At 36.7% G+C, this 19,115-nt stretch overlaps 1 protein-coding gene across 2 annotated transcripts in view; it reads right to left on the reverse strand.

The window, feature by feature from the left end:
- Positions 1-3,638: 3,638 nt before the first annotated feature.
- Positions 3,639-19,115, reverse strand: part of lin7a (lin-7 homolog A (C. elegans)) — a 37,922-nt gene continuing 22,445 nt past the window's right edge. The window contains exons 3-6 of one of the 2 annotated variants that reach the window (XM_043237566.1): positions 16,988-17,059; positions 11,259-11,468; positions 8,801-9,012; positions 3,639-5,522 (exon numbers count right to left, since the gene is read on the reverse strand). In XM_043237566.1, coding sequence (XP_043093501.1) covers positions 5,498-5,522; positions 8,801-9,012; positions 11,259-11,468; positions 16,988-17,059 — 519 coding nt within the window. In that variant the 3' untranslated portion in view covers positions 3,639-5,497. Of the gene's footprint in view, positions 5,523-8,796; positions 9,013-11,258; positions 11,469-16,987; positions 17,060-19,115 lie in introns of both variants that reach the window. The other variant, XM_043237567.1, reaches the window with a different exon arrangement.

A 19,115-nucleotide genomic window follows, 5' to 3' on the forward strand; every position in this document is an offset into this window, starting at 1 on the left:
TCACACCTTCTTAATACCATTGTCATGAACAAATGGCCACATGCTGACACTTCAAGGTGCTGCTTGTGCGTGTGTGTGTGTGTGTGTGTGTGTGTGTAAGAGAGAACATTTGCACACAAGAACATTAGTCGCATTAGTTTAGTTTCATTTATAGCTCATGTGGGATAAGATGTTTCAGTGGTTCATCTATATGCAACCTATGCAATATTCAAAATATATTATTAATATAATATATTAATTATATTATAAGTACCCAGAGACTGAAATGCCATACATTTAAATAATTAATGAAAAAAAAACATTTATAATGTGAATTTTTGATTTTATCTGTACATGCTATTGCTATACAGTAAAAAAAACCCAAAATGATCAGACTTCAAGTGGTGATGTAAGATTATATTTAAATAAACAGTAAAACAAGGAAAATACATCTTTAACTTAAAATTCCAGATTTTTAAACCTGCGAAAAGTCAATTAAATTGAATACAATTAAAACAAGTAAAATACAACAATGGATCATCCTCATTTTTATAAAAAGTGTTATGTGGCTGTATGGCAGATATAAGTTTAATACGCATTGAGCTATTTGCAGTAACATATTTTGATCTTTTCAGTCATTCCTGCTCGCTTCTTCCTTTATTTATGCTCTTGTTAGTGAATCAAATAGAGACACACTTAACCTTGAAGTGAAAAAAAATAGCTAGAATCCTCATTAAAGCGTACTTTCACATGTTAAAAGGTGCCAATTCAGACGTGGAGCCAATTTTGCTCTTGTAAAGAGATTCGGTAATGCATTAGAGGATCTTTCACTGAGAGTCTTTCAAACACTTTAAGTACAGTAGATTCAATTTCAGTAAGCAATCCTGTCGCCCACCTGGCTGTAACTCCGAATGCAATGCAGGAAATATCCATGGCTAAAGCTCTACTATAATCCATTAAATGACTCATATATTGGATTTATTATTAACCCTTTAAAAGATTTGAACCTCCATGGATCGAATAGCATAGTAGACTCCGACTGCACATGCAAGCCAACAAAGTCTTTTTTTTCCTCACTTTTTTACTTTTAGTGTGCATTTTATTGTTTTTAAGTCATTTACTGTATTGGATCTTAATCTTTTGACAAAAAAATATACCAAACATAGGAAACAGTTCATTGTTCATTTAACCATAGTTCACTGAACCTACCTTGACCTTCTTTTTCTTTTGCACTAGTAACAATGCACTAGTAACCTTTGGCCACCAGAGTGCAGTACTTTCTCAGATGCATTTACAAAGCTAGATAACTGACTCCCTATGTATGTGCTGTCAGCTGTAAAATGCAAATACTACTACTACTACTACTACTACTACTACTACTTCTAATAATAATAATACTGCAAATTGTAGTTTTTTCAGTTAAGATTTTTTTTTATCTTTTATTAGTGTGACATCTGTTAACTAGTGATAAGCAGAGATCAACAGGTTATCTGAAGCAGCGATTCTTCACCTGTCCTTGAGTTGATGAATGAGCCTAGCCCATGTATCACTTATTCATCACTTATTTTACATCTTTTTTTTTTTTTTATAGAAGAGAGAAAAATATTCTTCTGATCCCTTGACGTAGGGCTAAATGGGTAATTAATACAAGAAGGAATAATCTTTAATTAAAAGTAGACAAAACAGCTATATCAGTTGATCAGTTGCAGATTGCCTGTCTTTCAGCGGCAGAGACTCTTGCGGCAGAACCGAGTCATTGAATCACTCAAACAAATGATTCTTTTTGCGATTCATTAACGAAACGCTCGGCCTCTTGGACTCAACGGTTGACTTCGCTGTTGGCTTCGTCTGTCTTTATTGGCATATTTTGTCTTAAATGTAAGTTTCTCTATCTGTTCTGTTGCTTCACGAGTCCGCGAAAATGCTTTTTGAAATTAACCAACCGTTGACTAAACTAAACTAAGTTTACGTTACAGTTGCCGATTCAAAACGGCTGCACGGTTGCCAAATATTGGGAAATATTGCTTAAATGCAGGCTAAAAATACTAGTAATATGATGTGATTTAAAGGACGATTTGTTTTCTGGTCTTTTTCGCTTTTAGGAAGACCATTTTGTTTTCAGTAATACATTTCTATTAGATAGTAGCCTAACATTCACGGACTGATCCTGTCATGCTGGCTGGTTTTTAGGCTAGGTTTGACTCTAAAAACACTTTTGCCAAACGCTGTCTATCTAATAAAACTTAATTGATTTATAGGCCTATAAATAAACAACTTTATTTCCTAATTTACTGAGATTTCCGGGTTACAAGACAGTTCAGACATGTATGCATGTGCGTGTGTTTGGTATTTATGTATTGTCTTATTCAACAAATTTGTTGGAAATAAATACATTTCAGGTATATAGCTCTGAATTACAATTCACCAAACCTATGCAGTTCTGAGTGCAAATCCAGTTTGATTGAGCTGATTTGGGCCTACTTTTCACAGCGATAAAGAAAATATTTTAAAAAGGTCTTCTAGCTATTGGTTTTTCCAATGGATTTAATCAGTTGTGGATCTGTTTTGTCTTTTGGTACAGGTTTTGAGAGATTAAAAAGCACGTTTGATAACTGATTGTCATTGCCCTTATCCTGGTGCCCTTTTCCATAAACGTCTTTTCCGTGTAGCTTTGTTGGTCAAAATGTTATTTCAAAAAACATATACAGTGGAAATGTAGGAAAACGTACATTATTACTTTTAAAATCCAACGATAATGCTCATTAGAAAACAGGACGACAGCTAATTCTACCACTAATGAGATGCTGGGTTAATCAACATTAATCATATTGTTTAGGTGAGTGAAAATGTATCTGATGTAACTTAATAAGCCTGCAATTCAGTCACTGGCGATTGAAAGCTAAAGATAAATATTATTTGTTTCCTAACATGAAATTCAGTCACATACACAAGTGTTGGATTCACGTTGGACTGTTAGGGGGCTAATTGAATATCCTGAAATTGTCATATTAAAGAGAAACTTTTTTTTTTAATTCCATTTTCATATCAGATAGCAAGAGCATAAAAAACCACAGAAATCCCAATTTTAAAGAAGATAATGGTGGAAATTTCAGGGCCTGCAGTTATCATTTACAATCCCTTTTACATAAAGATCAAGCTTCTTCATTAGTCTCGCTGTCAGGTTCATCTATAGCAATGTGACATGGGCAGTTGGGTTGTCTATCAGTCCATTAGATGCCTGATGAGCGCAAAAGCTGGTCATGTCTGTGGATGGAATTGAATACTCTCCCATCTTTTCTTACTTTTGCATCTGTTTACGTATGTAAAACTTTTTCTGAAGACATGGCTCAAATCCCAATGAACTAAGAAAGCAGGTTACGTCATTATTCAAGTAGGCGATGATAACCGAGTGGCTTTTTGTGTCTATGGAATGATTCTTTTAATTGATCACTTTTGATTCACTCAGGAACCATGCACCACTAACACCAAGAAACAAAGTCTGCTGTGGTCTTGGCTTGAAGAGCTGCTGCTAACACGCTGTGTGTTTAAAAGGTACGTTTTGTTGTTTATCGAATGTGTTTATTAATTATTTCAATATGCGGTTGCAGAGGTGTTCTAAGTAGACTGTTCAAGGAGTGGTTCAAACAAAGATTCGAAGCTTTTGCACACACGCACATATATTTATTTATACAAATATAATATGTATAACAATTGCATATCACTTGGTTTTTTTTTTTTTCCGCTGTATAATAATATCAGCTTGTCCAGCCTCAAAAATGCAAGTCATTAATAAGAAAGTCTGTAAGTAAACATACAAAAGGGAAGAGAATCAGTTGAAATGAATCGATTGACAATCAAGGAACAAATCACCTTCACGGCTGTTTGGAGTGATTTTGTCTATAGGATGACACGCTTACATGTTACCCACAGTCTGAGATTACTCATAAACCAACCAACAAAGGAACTAATTTAAGTATCTACCAGTCCTACGTCAGGAAAACCATTAAATCAAATTACAATAACACAGATACAATATTACCTTTGATTACTGGTGGTCTTAAACTACTTGCTGATTTACAGTTTTGCTTCTATAAGACTTTAACTAACAGTACGACTACAGCACTGCAATGGATAGACGGTTTGCCAGCTTTTGACAGTTTGTGTTGAGGCAATGAGGCTGTGAAATAAAAACGCAATTTCATAAAGAAAAACGAAATGCAGTGGCTTAATGCTTGCTTTTTAAACTGATTGTCGAAACGGGACAACGTTACGATGGTTCTAGTGAATGAGGCGGGTCGGTCGTGTGAAATATAACAATAAATAACACCACAATTGATAATCTTTAAAACCTCTGAGATAATAAACTTGAAAATAGAACTTTAAAATAACAAAATACTATGTAATGATTTGCTTCCGTTTGTAGATATCATGTATCTGTGTTTGACATTCCATTTGTCCTCATAGTAAATCATTTTACAATATTCGTCTGAACTTAAATAGAATATTTCTGAATTAGAATTCATTTCAGTAGTGACATCACGCCATAAAACCCCATCGAAACTCTACAGCTCTCACGAATGCATGACTTGTTAAAGGTGTAGTGTGTCATTGCTGTGCCAAAAACACAACTTTCCAAAACTATTGGTTTTCGAACGCGAAGTCCTGTCTCGAACTCGAACTTAATTAGGGTATAAGTGAAATCTGAGAAAGTATTTGCAAAAATGACACACTTTACCTTTAAATGTCTGCTGATACAATATGCCAAATGTACAAGATAATCTCTGTCAATGGCACTGTGATACATTGATCTCGTAAGAACATTTTGTGCAAATGATGTTTATGCTTTAGTCTGACTTATGTCACATGGTGCATAAGATACAGTTTTGTAGCAACTTTACCTTCATACGATTCATTTCCGTGCCTAAAATTGACTTTTTAACCATAATTTGACAGTAGGATGTGACAAAACAAGTGTTATTGCTAAATCTAGTTTCTTTACAAAATATTCCTTGCTACAATATGGTATAAAATACCTCAGTGGTTTCCAATCAAGGACGACTGACATAAAAAGCGCTGTCTATTCACGGAGACCCCAGCACCAAAAGAACCTTTCGGAAAGTTACTGTACAGCGCTGTGGCAACATAAATATAACGAGAGTAAAAACAAATCATTGAATGCTTAAGAAGAAATACATGTTGAGAAAACACATTATCACAAAACTACAAGAGGGACTTTTAAAGAGGGTCACAACTTGCGATTGGTTCCAGACAACTGAAATATGAACAAGTAAGTGTAAAACCATGTACTTAGTGCTAGCCTTTCCTTTATTCCATCATGTACATTTTTCCAAGCACCAATTTGGAACACAGATCATGGAGTTTTCAACCTTTTTGAGTTGTAGGTAGTTGACTAAAAGAGGATAGTCTTCACTGGAGAACAGTAAGGGTCCTCTTTTGAGATCTCTCGGACCTCCTTACATCACGACTGTGAGAGTATGCCAGTCTCACCCAGTGTCCTCTACTTTTTCTTCTTTTGGAACAGCCTGTGAAAGACCAGAAGGACAAAAGCTGAGAGACAAGTTGAAAGGGGCGAAAAAAATGTGGCTATTTACTTTATAACACACATTGTAGCAGGCTGGACTTGAACCTTTGACCCAGTGTGGCCACTTTGGTCCAGTGTTTCAAGGGTAAGTAGCAGCGTCGTAGGCAAGACTATCTAATTTGAGTCAATTCCAGGCAGAGAACTGAGTACTATCGGATGAATGTGATTCAAGAGACTGAAAGAGTAAAGGACAAGACCAAGACCACACAAATATGGTTGGATTTGAGACTCCAGTACTGCAACACAAAGAAAGTCCAAAGTTGAGATGTTTCATTTTTGCACAAAAGGTGGCATTGCATGTACCCTTCGCAGTCAAGGCTTTTCCTGAATGCATTATGACAAACCCTGAAGGCTTGAATATATTGTACGTTTTTGCTGATAAAGTTCCGTATTTATTTCCTGGCATGTTATATAAAGATCAGCTGCTTTTTTGGCACATTTCATATTATTTTTGCTATGTGCTTTGTATTTATTTCACAGAGCTCTTTTCGCAAATCAGCCTTCTTTTTTAAGCAAGGAAAAACACATTTGAATGGTTCCTACTGGTTATATTTAGAGTAGGGTCTACATCAGTTCCTCAACATTCGTAACTCCAAGGTCCCCCATTTCTAAAGTCAATACATGCAGACCTCTAAAACCCCCAACAAACTAAGATATTTTCTCTTGTACTTCTGCTGAAATAGCAAAAGCACAAATCTTGATAACACCTTAATTTAGGGTCTCTTAATTAGTTGCTTATTAGCATGCCTATTACAGAATATTAGCCATTTAGTAATTAAGCACATATTAATGGCTTATTCTACATGACCTTATTCTACATCTCTAATCCAACTCAGTACCTAATCTTAACAACTAAGCACCAAATTAGGAATTTATTGAGGGAAAATAGTAAATAATTGACCTATTTTAAAGTGTTAAGTATACTTGTCTGCATTTCATTTATTGAAGAGTAAAAACACAAGCACTTAATTTGTACAAATTCTAGATTTTTTTTTTCCAGAGTTGAAAAAAAGCCTCAGCTGTGCATGCAAATTTCCGAGAGTTTTGTTTGGAAGATATTGAATTCCGTCCCTCGTCCCTCATCTACTATTGGACAACTAGTCTTATTTGTTTTTGTGTGTGTGTTTGGTGTGGTTTAGTTTTGGCAGAGTGCTCTCTGGTCACTGCGGCTTTGCTGTTTAGTCGGCATGCCAGTCTTGATAGGGGATGATCTGGGCTCAGCTCTCTCCCCATGATCCTCTTGCCCAGACATAATGTCCTCAAAATACTCACAGCTCACAAGCACATATGATTTTACAGCCAAGGATTTAGCCACAAGCAAGAGATACATAAGGCATTTCAATTGGCCTTTGGTGATAAGTGTACAGAGGCCGGCGCCTCTGTTAGAAGTGTATCCACACGGACGTGCTTTTGAGTCGGCTCTGCTTATAGCTTCATTTTAGGCTTGGCTTGTTTCTATCGCGAGGTTACAACGCTGCCAACTATACTGCTGCTCAGAGCTAAGTATAAGTGGTGTGAGGAGGCAATGAGGCGAGAGATGGGCCGAGTATTATTAATACAAGGAGATGTGCTTTGGTCTGTCTGGAAAAGACTAATAGAATTCTCTCAGATTGCATTTGCATAGACGAAAGAAGTCTTGAGGAAATGAGAGTGCTGTTATTTCAGAACAGTGATAAAGGAAGTGATAAAGGATGACATACTTTCTTTTTTAATACAGAAGGGGAGACATTGTTTTAGAAGCTACTATGGGATGTGACAATGACATATTAATTAGCACCGAATTGAAAAAGCCTGTGTGTAATAGTACATAAATAATGTACTGTATATATTTAAATTAATTTAAATGATGATTTCCCTTCATGTTGTTCCAAACCTATATGAAAATGTCTTTTTTCCTTCTGTTTAACACTAAAGGAGATGTTTAGAATATTAATGCTCCACTTTCACAATAGAAGTGAATGGATTTTAATAAGCTAGAATCTTAAAAGTAGTTTATGTGATGTTTTTCAAGTCTTCTGAAGCCATATGAGCGCTTGTGATGGCTAGACTGAAATGTCAGTTATTTTCAGTTTTTAAAAACCACCTTGTCCTTCATAGCTCTGACCTCATTCACTATTTCGATGTACTTTCAGAAATGGTGTGCCAGGACAAAGTTGATGTCAAATACTACTGGTTCTCGTCTTTTTTTCTTTTTTTTTCTCGTTTTAACCCCCTTATTATTTACTTGTTACTTATTTGTTGAATGGAAAATAGCTGCAAAACGTCATAGTCATAGAAGTTTGAGTAACACGAGATTGAGTAAATTTGACATTTTCTTTGTTGGTTGAGTCTTTATTATAGTCTTATATGAAGGGGTAGTTTAATAAAAACTTATTTAATCAAGCTTTATATTAAGGTGCAATTCTCAATATTTACAAACCATTAACTATGACGTTTGCCTCAATAAACTCTTAATTTGCTGCTTATTAATATTTATTTATTTATTGGATTGGGGATGTAGAATAATATGTGCTTTATAAGTACTAATTAACAGCCAATATGTTTTGTCTTCATTTATTCAATCTCATGTGTCTCAAACCTGATGCCGTTTTATGTGGAACACAAAAGAATATACGTTTTTAAACCATATTGGACCCCAGTGACATTTATTTGAATGCATACATATTCCATATTTCCTCTCTTATGTTCCACAGCAGAAAGAATCTCATACATATTATTTAGAACAACATAACAGTGAATAAATGATGCCAGACCTTTTTGGATAAACTATCCCTTTAATGTAAAGCATTAGCAAAGCAAATAGCCCCATCAGTGAGATTTGCAGACTAAATAAGCTTGTAAATAAAATAATAATTGATTTCCCATCTAAATAGTTCTTAATTTAGCCTTTCAAGTCCCTTAAGTGTGATCCTTCAATGTCTGGACAACTGCCTGATAAGCGAATCCCACTTATTGAGCTCAATCTGTGATGTCATCAGCACTGCTTGCCAGCTGCTTCACTTGATTCATTATTTTCGAATTATGACATAACAGCTGAGTTTCAGACACAATAGTGAATGGTGGTCTGTTTTCAGTTGCACTGAAACGTTCCACTGGAGACAGGCAGCATGTAGTACCGTATCTCCGACAGACCTCAAGGAGTGACGGGGCAGCTGAGCTCTCCTCGAACTGCCCTGCTGAGGTCCTGTTACCCTTAAAGCAATGAAAAGCCTCACCTACGACATGTGGTTCTGCTGGGCGGCCAGGTTTTGCTGCTGCTGTTGCTGCATGAGGAGCTGCTGCTGCTGGCGTCTGCGGGCGGTGCGGAGCTTCTCAAACCTCGCCTCCATCTCCTCTAGGACTTTAGGGGTGTAACGCACCACCAGTTTGACGCTGTCCTTGGCCGCTTTCAATAGCTCCACTGCCTTTTCGTGGTGTTCGCCCTCGACGCTCTAAGAAAAATAATAAATTTCAGAGCAATCTGTGGTCGTTCATGTCATTTCATTCAAAGAACCAAATGTGCATCTCTAAATGTAGTAGTTTGCTGATGACCGCTGCAACTTTACTGCATCCAAACTCAAAGCTTTGTCAGTTCAAAACTGCACTAGAAAATGCTCCACGGTGATGAACATTCAATTACATTTAGGCACAAAAGAGCCATTAATTTCTTTTTAGCTAAGGAACCGTAACATGTTTGGTTTAATGAGAAATTGGTTCTCAAATGCTGTCACGAAACGCTTTTCTGTTATAGTCTTTGGTGCAAATGAAATCAAATGGAAAAGTCTTCTGTCATCTTTGAGCGAGAAAACAGTGGACATTAGTTTCTATAAACTCAAATTACTCCTTCATGTAATAGAATTGTAACAAACTTGAATGATGGCAGAGAAAAGAGAAAAGCAACTGGCTTCAAAAGGCTTGCACTGCAGCAGTGCTTTTAAGAGCAGACAGCTTTCTTACTGAAAGATTGATTCGGATTCAGTCAAAGATTCATTTTCATCTTGCTCCAGTCTGACACATTTACGGTGAATTATGAAAACATAAAGTGTTTTGACATCTGATACAGTCCTGCTGTACGTTTTCTGTCTTGTATGTCCGGTTTTATTATTTTAAAATGCCAAGCTTAGCCTAAAATAAAATGAAAGATTAGAAGATTCAATCTCTAATGGATTTGAGCTGCAAAAAATTGATTTATTAGCGTATTACGCCATGATGCAATCAGCCTTGTAGTCTGTTAGAAATGTTTGTTCGTTGAGATCAATGTAAAAACCCTTCTGCCGTAATAATCTCACTTCAGCCAAAAATGATCTGTATCGATTAAAAAGCCCTCTAGCATGAAGGCATCTTATGTGACGGCTCTACACAGCTGAAAAATTCATCCCTTGATAGTTCACTCAAAATAAAAAATCTAGTTTTCCAAACCTGTAAGACTGACTTTCTTTCCTTACACAAAAAAAGATATTTTGAAGAATGTTGGCAAACAAACAGTTGACTGTTGCCATCGTCTTATTTTATACATACTTGTTCCAAATGCATGTTTGGAACAACTTATTATACCGTAGAATTGAATTTTGGGGTGAACTATCTCCTTTAAGTTTTTTTCCCACCTGTCAACCTGTCAACATCAATCATGTAAAAAAAAAAAAAAAGACTCTTGATGTTCACAGATGAAGATCCTTCCTTTGTACATTTAGTGAGTTATGAGCTGACAGGTGATTCCTCCTATGCAGTAACCTTTTGTGCCCCCATCATATAAATACATTTAATGTTTTTGACTCTTCTAAAGCCAAAAAATAACAAACAATAAAATATGTTTTTACATATTTAGGAAACATGGTATGTTTACATAGCCGTTTCTCTTGAAAAATAATGCTATAGCCAATAATTCTACTAAAAGTGCATTCTAGGGCAAAATGCCTTTGTTTTTGCAGTACCCATTTCAACCACTAGCGGTCCATCTTACATGGAGCCATTTCCCTGGCTTCTAATTTGGTCAATTTGAAACTTTTTAAGAAATGAATGCTTATACAGGTTTTCCCTCTGCCCTTTAAATTAGCAAAAAAATCTTACTTTATGGATAGTTCACATAAGTCCTGTTGTTACAAACAAAGAAGATGTTTTGAAGAACATTTGACAGACCAATTTCTTTTTGTTAAAAAATAATTTAAGACAATGGGGTCAACTGTTTAATTACAGTTTATGTTTATCAAAAAAACAAAGCAAAAACGGTTTGGATCGAATAGAAATAGAGTAATGAAATGAAATAATTTTCATTTTTGTGTGAAATATTTCAGTAATGTGACCATTCTATAGAAAGATTATGTTTGATAACCACAAGTATCAGTATTTACAATGCATTGATATATTTTGCAATGTTTGGTGTGTTAGATTGGTTTTTCCCATTCCATATATATATACACACACAATATACACACATTTTTTTTTCAATAACCTAACTTCAGTTAAGTTCACAACCTTTTGCTTTCTTTCCATCCTGTTAGGATGCATAATTGGATGGAACCTATTAATTTTCTTTTGCAATTTGCAAATAGCCACATTTTAATTAGTAAAGTTTAATTGGTTGAGCTTGTGCCTTTTCACAGAAATGCGTTCTTAAAATACACACATGCATATTCCTTTTACAGAGCTACAGAATACAAAAGGTCCTGCGTGCGTAACAGGAACAGCCTTGGCAACTCACCACTCCATTGACGGACAGTAGTTGGTCGCCTCTCTTAAGACCCCCATGCCTCTCAGCCACGCCCCCTGGGATGATGCGGGAGATGTAGATTGGTGAGTTCTGTTCTTTTCCACCCATCACATTGAAGCCAAGCCCCTCATCTGTCTTGGGCAGCTCCACCACTCGCGGATGAGAATGACCCTCACTTGCTGCAAATGCAGCCACTGTGGCCTTGTATAAAAAAAAGAGTTCAAAATATCAGTGAATGTGAAACATTATTGCTAGACCAGTAAATTGTCAAGGCGGATTATTGCTTTTATAAAAGAGTTATCACACAATAAAAACAATTACAACTAAAAACACATGCATTTTTGAAGCATGTTCGTTAAATGCAGTCCTTCTCCTGACAGCAACGTAAACGACAAGAGAATGTTCTGAACGTGCCTCTCATCTAATGGAGCTTAAATAAAAATAGAGAATAGCAGAGAATAGCTAATCATCCGCTGTCATTTTTTTAACACCGCCATCTATAATATATCTGCTTATCTTTCAGCATGAGAAAATGTCTGTTTTCTATCTTTTAATTTCAAAGCGGACAGATTCGCGGCACAGCATGAGATTTCAAGCATCATTACAGTGTGAACTGATATACGGTTATAAACATATTTGAACCAGAAAAGACTTATATTGTGGTACTATTAAACCATTGCTCTTTTTGACTGAAAATCCTAACCATTTCAACACAGCAACATTGGTTTAACCAGTGGAGTCACATAAAGTACTTTATCTTTAAAACATAACGGCATTGATGGTTTTGTGAGCAATTGTGCATTACGTATTGGCTAATATATATAAACCTGTTTCGAGCACTTAAAAACCATAACAGCTGACATTACAAAGGATCTTCTTTGCATTCAGGACAGCAATTTTTATTAGCTGATGGCATGAGACCGTGTTCTCTTGCAACACTTGAAGGTGGATTGATATGCAAGAACCGTCAGCCTCAATATACACTTTTGATGCTACATTCTTACGGCTCCATTTTGGTTTTATAGAGGCTTTACCTCAGTATTAGCAAAAGGAGATGTCCGCATACTTTTGGCCAGGTAGTACAAATCCCACAGCCTGTGAGACTTTGTCAACATGTTATGTTTGTGCTGTAAATTCAGCAGAAAAAGGAACTGCATCCGATAACCTGCACGGCTGCCTGCACTGTCGTCTGAATTCCTCAGACTTCAGAGCTTGTTAGCCAAGCACAACCACCAGGAGACAGAGAATGTGAAGGAAGACAAAAGCACTTCCTGCTGATCCACACTGTAGCTACAGGTGCAGCACGGCGGGGGCCCCACTCATTATTAAGGCATTCACACACGGGAAACAGTGAGAAAAAAAAAAACGCCAAGGATTTTTGGAGACTTTGCAAGGCGCCAGATTCCCAAATGGCAAACCAAGCAGTTTTCTGATCTCCGAAACTGAAAGAACAGCACCTTCCCAGTCTGAGTGTTTCGTGTCACACTGAAAGAAATGCTGTTCGAGAGTGTTCTGCATGCAAGACACCCTCTTCCTAGTTCCTCGACCTTCACAGCTACATCCTCTCTTGAGGGAAAAAAAGAAGTATACCTAGACATATAACAAGCGTTTCTGGAGCCTGGGCTGTTTCATTTGCTTCATTAAATTGCAAATCATAAGGTTGCTGATAATTAAGAAATGTATTGTTTAACATTTACATTCCGTCCACAACAACTAACACTGTATTCAGATTTATACAATTGATAAGTACATTGCATTCCCTGTTAATACAATCCACGACCTTGACTCTACTTTGAGTCACTGGAATGCAGGACGTCCACTAAAAGACTGAAAATCGCCTTTATTTACACACTCTGGTGTCATCTCTTGTTTTTTTTCCATTTAAAGTTGAAGAATCTTCATGTGACCCCATCAAGTATCCAGCTGCATGAGCATTTTTCTGAATTTCTTGTCTTATTTTCCACTACAACATATGTAACAACATATGGGTTGTCACAAGGGTATAGTAAAAATGACACAATTGTTAGTTGGGTGAACTATCCATTTAATGCCACTTGAAGGAGTTGTAGGACATCAGATAACCCAGAAGTACTTGCGTTATTCTGAGCAATGGCCCATTGAAGCTCATTGTGCACCTTACAAATTGCGTCTTAAATAATTACACTGTCTTCACAAAGAATGTCCAATGGTAATGAATATTGGCTTTTAACATTTACATCAGCAATGCACTTGGCGTATGGAAAAAATGCATGCCGGAGTAGCCGACTGAAGCTCATTGACAATTGCTGCAGGGGATCCCAAAGGATAACTGGGTCTTTTAGAGCTGTTCTTCATCCTATTTATGTGCCATCGATTGAAAACTGTCCCAACGGCACTCAGATGCAAGCTGCTCACACATGCTAATTGCCCTTTTGCTAGTGATTTGAGTCCAGTATGCTTTCTGAAACCTATAGTAACTTTTCAAAGTGACCAAGCGAGCGGCTTTGAGGCACTCTCAAGACTTTTGTAATTTACATTCTGCATTAGAACTTTAATTGATATGCTAATTCTGCTCATCTGGTGAGACCTGCTTGCCGAGCATACTAATTACACTAAGTACTGCTGTTTTCTGTATAATTGCCATTGTATAGTTCCATATTATTAAAGCACCGCTCAAACGAGTCACACTGTTGGTTAAAAGTATTGCTTTGTTTTCATTATGTTGAAGTCAAAAGCCTATATGTCACAGAGAATAACTGCGCCGGCGTCTAAAAAGTAGCAAGCGTCATTAAAAATGTATTATAACACTGAATCAATGACAAAAACTTTAAGTCATAAAAAATTCTGAAAACGAATGCTGTGCACGAACTGCCAACCAATCAAGAGCTTAGGCAGTGGAAAGTCGTTTTAGATCATAAAACCGTTAATGCCAAAATATGTCACCTCTAAAACTTGTCCTTCAGCGATGATAGGATGAGGGTCTAATTAAATATTAAGGTCATAAATTTGTTTTTCATTTTATTTCCCCCCGTAGGCCAGCTTATAATGTTAGTCAAGGTTGTTTTGCACTCAAAAACTCATAATTGACCCTTCGTTAAGCTCCACCCTACCTGGTTGCTGATGTTCGTTAGCACGAGCTTTAAAAATGTCCTAGAGGAATGAATGCGAGATTTTCAGCATGCTTTTTAGTAAAATGCGCTCACAATTTGAGTAGATGATATCCTTAAGCGAGCTGGAACGAAGTGTGACATTGTAATGCATCTGCCACTTTCTTAATGAAATTGATAAATTATTCAATAACATCGTTACTTCTGCTTTTTAAAAAAACAACGTTATGAGGAGCCAGGAACAGCACAATGCTTCTCCACACGTTTTACTCTCATGGCGCCCTCATGTGCATCTGGAAAACTTGAACTGTAATTATTACGAAATGTAACGCATGCAAATTTAATCATTATGACATGTTTGTGACATAAAGCAGTGAAAGTCAAATGATAAATTTCACACTTGTCGACTATCAAGCTGTTCCAGACCTTTAAAATGTCTAATACACCGCAAGTAAAATTAAAATGATTGGCACAATCATTCATTACAAATTCACTACAGATCTGTTTCCTATATATATAATATATGTAGATTATAGATATATGATAGTATGTTTATCATAGATCAGTGTTTCCACACATCCCTTTAAACACACCGCAACTCAGTTTCCCACTTTGTTTGGTCATTCATGTGCGTAATTCAAAATTATGATATTTCCGACTGCACTTGACGTGCACATTATTCTTAGTTATACACCAACTCTAATAAAACATCTCCTGGCTTTAATGAATCGTGTCCATCCTGCTTCCTTCTTAGCACTTTAATCAGCGATGTAGAAAAGTGGGTGGTCATGATCAACAAAGGTCTCGTAATTTGTTAGTAAGTATGATAAGGGATGTAGAATATGGTCATGCAGAATATTTGCTCTATAAGCAGCCATTATGTAAGAACATGCATGCTAATAGTGAGAAGCGGTCCCCTATACTAAAGCGTTACCTTTGATTTCTTATAATCTGACTACTTAAAACACAATCATTAGCGTATATCAGGAGACATTTTAACATTCCGGATATTGAAATGCAAAGGACGCCCTCAATAACTAGGAAAGTCTTCACTCGGATTTGCATAATTAATAGACTATTACACTGAGCGCAAGCCTAATTGGGATCAAAACACAATTAAAACAACACCCACAAGTGCAGCCTATTGAGCTGTTTAAAAAAGGTATTGCAGGGTATAGCTCAGCGTCCTTTGTAGCATCCAAGCATGCTTTCTGTCTCTCTTCGCTCTTTGTGTCTAACGCCGTTGCTTGTGCACGGGTCTGCTGGTCTATGCACCCATGCGGAGAGAGACGGTGGGTGGAACTCTCTGGACGGCGGTGTGGCCTTTCACTGACAGGGCTCTCACATTCGGCCGATTGGTGCATGTGCCTGTGTGTGCTTAAGTAACATAGTTTCATATTCAGGCAGTTGGTGGGGCGCTTGAATGACTAGTCGATTAATTGGTCTTAAAGAGCCTTCTATAATTAGGCTAGTTTCAGGATCGGCCAATCAGGGTCAAAATTCCTTTCATCTTTTATTCCAAAAAACAGAGCAAGAATGAAATGGAACAGGAGCCTCAAGACATGTTTTAAAAGTAAAACTTTTTTTTACACGTTAACAGCCTCGGTGCCTTAGTAAAAAAGTAACACATTTATTTCTTGCTAATTACAGTTTAAATCTGTCATCATATTTACTGACATGTTACTCGAGACTTTAAAAAAAATTAATTTGAGATTTGGAACGACATGAGGGTGAGTAATTAATGACTTTGGGTGAAATAGATTTTTGGGTGAACTATTAGTTCTAATTTAGCAGAACTGAAGTACACCAGATTAGTATACTGAAAGTAGAATTGCAGGGTATTTTTTATTAATATAAATGTGACATAAATATGTAGATGTATTTGTAGTATAATTAGCTGAAATAAATGCATTTCTTCTGATACATTTTAGTATATATATTTTTTTCACTAGGGAGATCAAAGGGTAAAAGTTTAAAAAGTGTTACGGAAGTGTATATATAATAACTTGCATGTTTGATTATATAACTAAATACAGCTCTTATATGCGAAAAATTTTGAATGTGCTGGAATTAAGAGAGTTATTTGCAATCTTTGGCCTATTCTTTTATTCATATCTGTCTAACGCACCTGCCTGCAACCATTCAGGTGTGCAAAGTGTCTACTCCTGAAAATATAATTAAAGTCAATCCGAAATATCTGCAAGCTGCAGTGACTGATAGATCGACCGATAGATTGAAAAAAAAGGCTTGGGATTGTGTAGTGTGGCTGAAATTCTCCCACTAAAGATTCAGCGAGGCATTTCTGCTCGTCCAGTACTCAGCAATTCTATTTCCCCCCTTCCCCTCTCGTTTTTACGTCTCCTCTCTTTCTCACAAGAGTGCACTCTTCACACAGTATGAATCTAAATGAACGCCGTTTCATTCAGCAACAGCGTCTGAAGAGCAACTGCCAAGTGTTTGCATGCAGGTCTGGCTAATTGCTGACTGTGTTTATCAAATCAAGACAGTTTGCAGGGAAACACATTTAAAAGTGTTCTTATTTAATGGGTTCCATCTTATTGCTCAGTAGACACAGGTTATATATTATATGTGTAGTACAGGTGCGTTAGTGTAGGTGATTTTTTTCAGACCTACCTTAGCTGTGGCACGTGCTTGATACTCTGGACAGCCATTCACTGTTATTGTTTCATGCATATATTGGTATACCTGTTAAAATAAAGAGAGCAAAAAACCTGTTTTAGTTCTTCTACATTAATCAAAATGATGAAAAAACATCGATAAATAGCAGCGAGGCATTACAAATTGAAGTCAGACAGTTTATTTGCAGAATGTGTAATAGAGTGCAGATAATCTGCGGTCATTCAGTGGCATTAATGTAATTAAAAAGAAAAGCATGGTTCGGTGTTTTATCTTGTTCTAATATAAAAGCCCAAAACAAAGCTTGATTTAAGATTCTGAAAAGAAATCCGTTGAAACGCAGTAATGTCGCAAAACAAGACCACGTTGCATTTCTTTTAGGTCAACGACTGTCATGGCAGTTATGTGGTCTAGCTAAATAAATGATAGCATCTGGTTTCAAGGTCATATTAGCATAACTTTGGTGAAGTTTTGTTGGTAAAGAAAGTCCACTGTCAGTAGTGCAGCGTTGTATAAAGCCCCGCAGAGGTAACCTCTAAATCAAGAAGCTTTATAATTGTAGTAGCAGTGAATTTCACGTGCAGGAATTTGCGAGCGGAAGTGCTTTGGCTATTCCTAAAAACTAAATTCCTCATTGTGCGGATTCCTATTGAGATTTTACCATACAAAGGTGAATGTTCAGTTTTACCCATTTACTCACCCTCGTGTCATTCCAGACATATATGCGTTTCTTTGTTGTGTTGAACAGATATTTTGAAGAAAAGAACTTCAAACTAAAGAAATATACACAGATCAAGCACTATGTCTGTGAAGTTTTATGTGGGAGGACAACAAGGGAAGGACTTTTCCCACTGGAAGCATTGTTTTTTAGATTATGATGGGGTCTTTGTCTTATAAACACACAGCTTTTTATATCCAAAGATGTTAGATGAGTGATTGGACTGGAAGTGTGGATTATTAAGATGTTTTCATCAGCTGTTCGGACTCTTATTCTGACGGCACCCATTCACTACAGAGGATCCATCGTTGAATGTGTTAAAATGATACATTTCTCCAAATCTGTTCCAATGAAGAAACAAACTCTATCGTTAAAGGCCTGAAACGGATTAACTTTTAATGTAATATCCATTTATACTATTCCTTTAATAGCACAAAAAATGCCTGAGATCTCTTGTGTGATAATGTTTGTTTCTAGAATAATAAATGTGAATAAAAAGTACCCACTGTGTCTGCAGTGTAGTGTGCAAATATACAGCCCCAATGAGAATTAAAAAAAAAAGCTCTACTTGACCAAAAACAGTTTATGATTATTTTTATGTAAATTATTTTTAGATTCACGCTTCACGCGGTTTCAACCTTCACACTTTTTTTCCAATAGTTTGTAAAGAGAGCTTAATCCAGTTCCAGCCACAGACTCCTTTCAAAAACGCAACACATGCAACGTCTTTCATCAGCGGCTCTATATTTTCACGAGCAGGTGCGTGTACAGGGCACCATATCTGCATTCACACCACCCAGGGACGAGACTATTAGCTTGGGGTCCTTTGAGGATTTGAAGAACCTATGTTTATCTCATTAACCAGCGCTTCTGAAACACAGCTGGTGCTACAGGAAGCTCCAGCGCTCTCTCCCCTAAATAACAAGTTTCTCTTTAATCTGTCCTCCTGCACCTTGGGCAGAATCTTTAGCTGTTTTACTAACCTCCTACTGAGAGATTAGTGTGATAAAAAACCTTCTCTTTCTGTGCCTGTTGCTCTGCCGACTGACTTTAAACCACACTTTAAATCTTCTCAAAAGGCAGGAACCGTTAGCCTTCAGAAATGGCTTGGGAAAAGTGAAGTCAGTGTTAAAGAATAGTGGCGTCCACGCCACATTGACAGCCAATCAGAATCAATCCTGCTATTTAAAGCGGCAGACGCGCTTGAGCTTATGATAAACGGACAATATCGTTTGCTGGTGTGGACGCAAATATAGTTATCGTTATCTTTATAGTTATCGTGCTTGGTGTGAACGGGCCTTAAGTGCCTACAATTAAAAAAACGTATTATGTTGCTAAGTAGAGGTGACTTTCTACATTTTAAATAGGTTTTACATTGACACAAGTGTTGTGAAGTTTGAAAAGTCG

This window comes from Puntigrus tetrazona, chromosome 4 (assembly GCF_018831695.1).
Source record: "Puntigrus tetrazona isolate hp1 chromosome 4, ASM1883169v1, whole genome shotgun sequence".
Taxonomy (NCBI): Eukaryota; Metazoa; Chordata; class Actinopteri; order Cypriniformes; family Cyprinidae; genus Puntigrus; species Puntigrus tetrazona.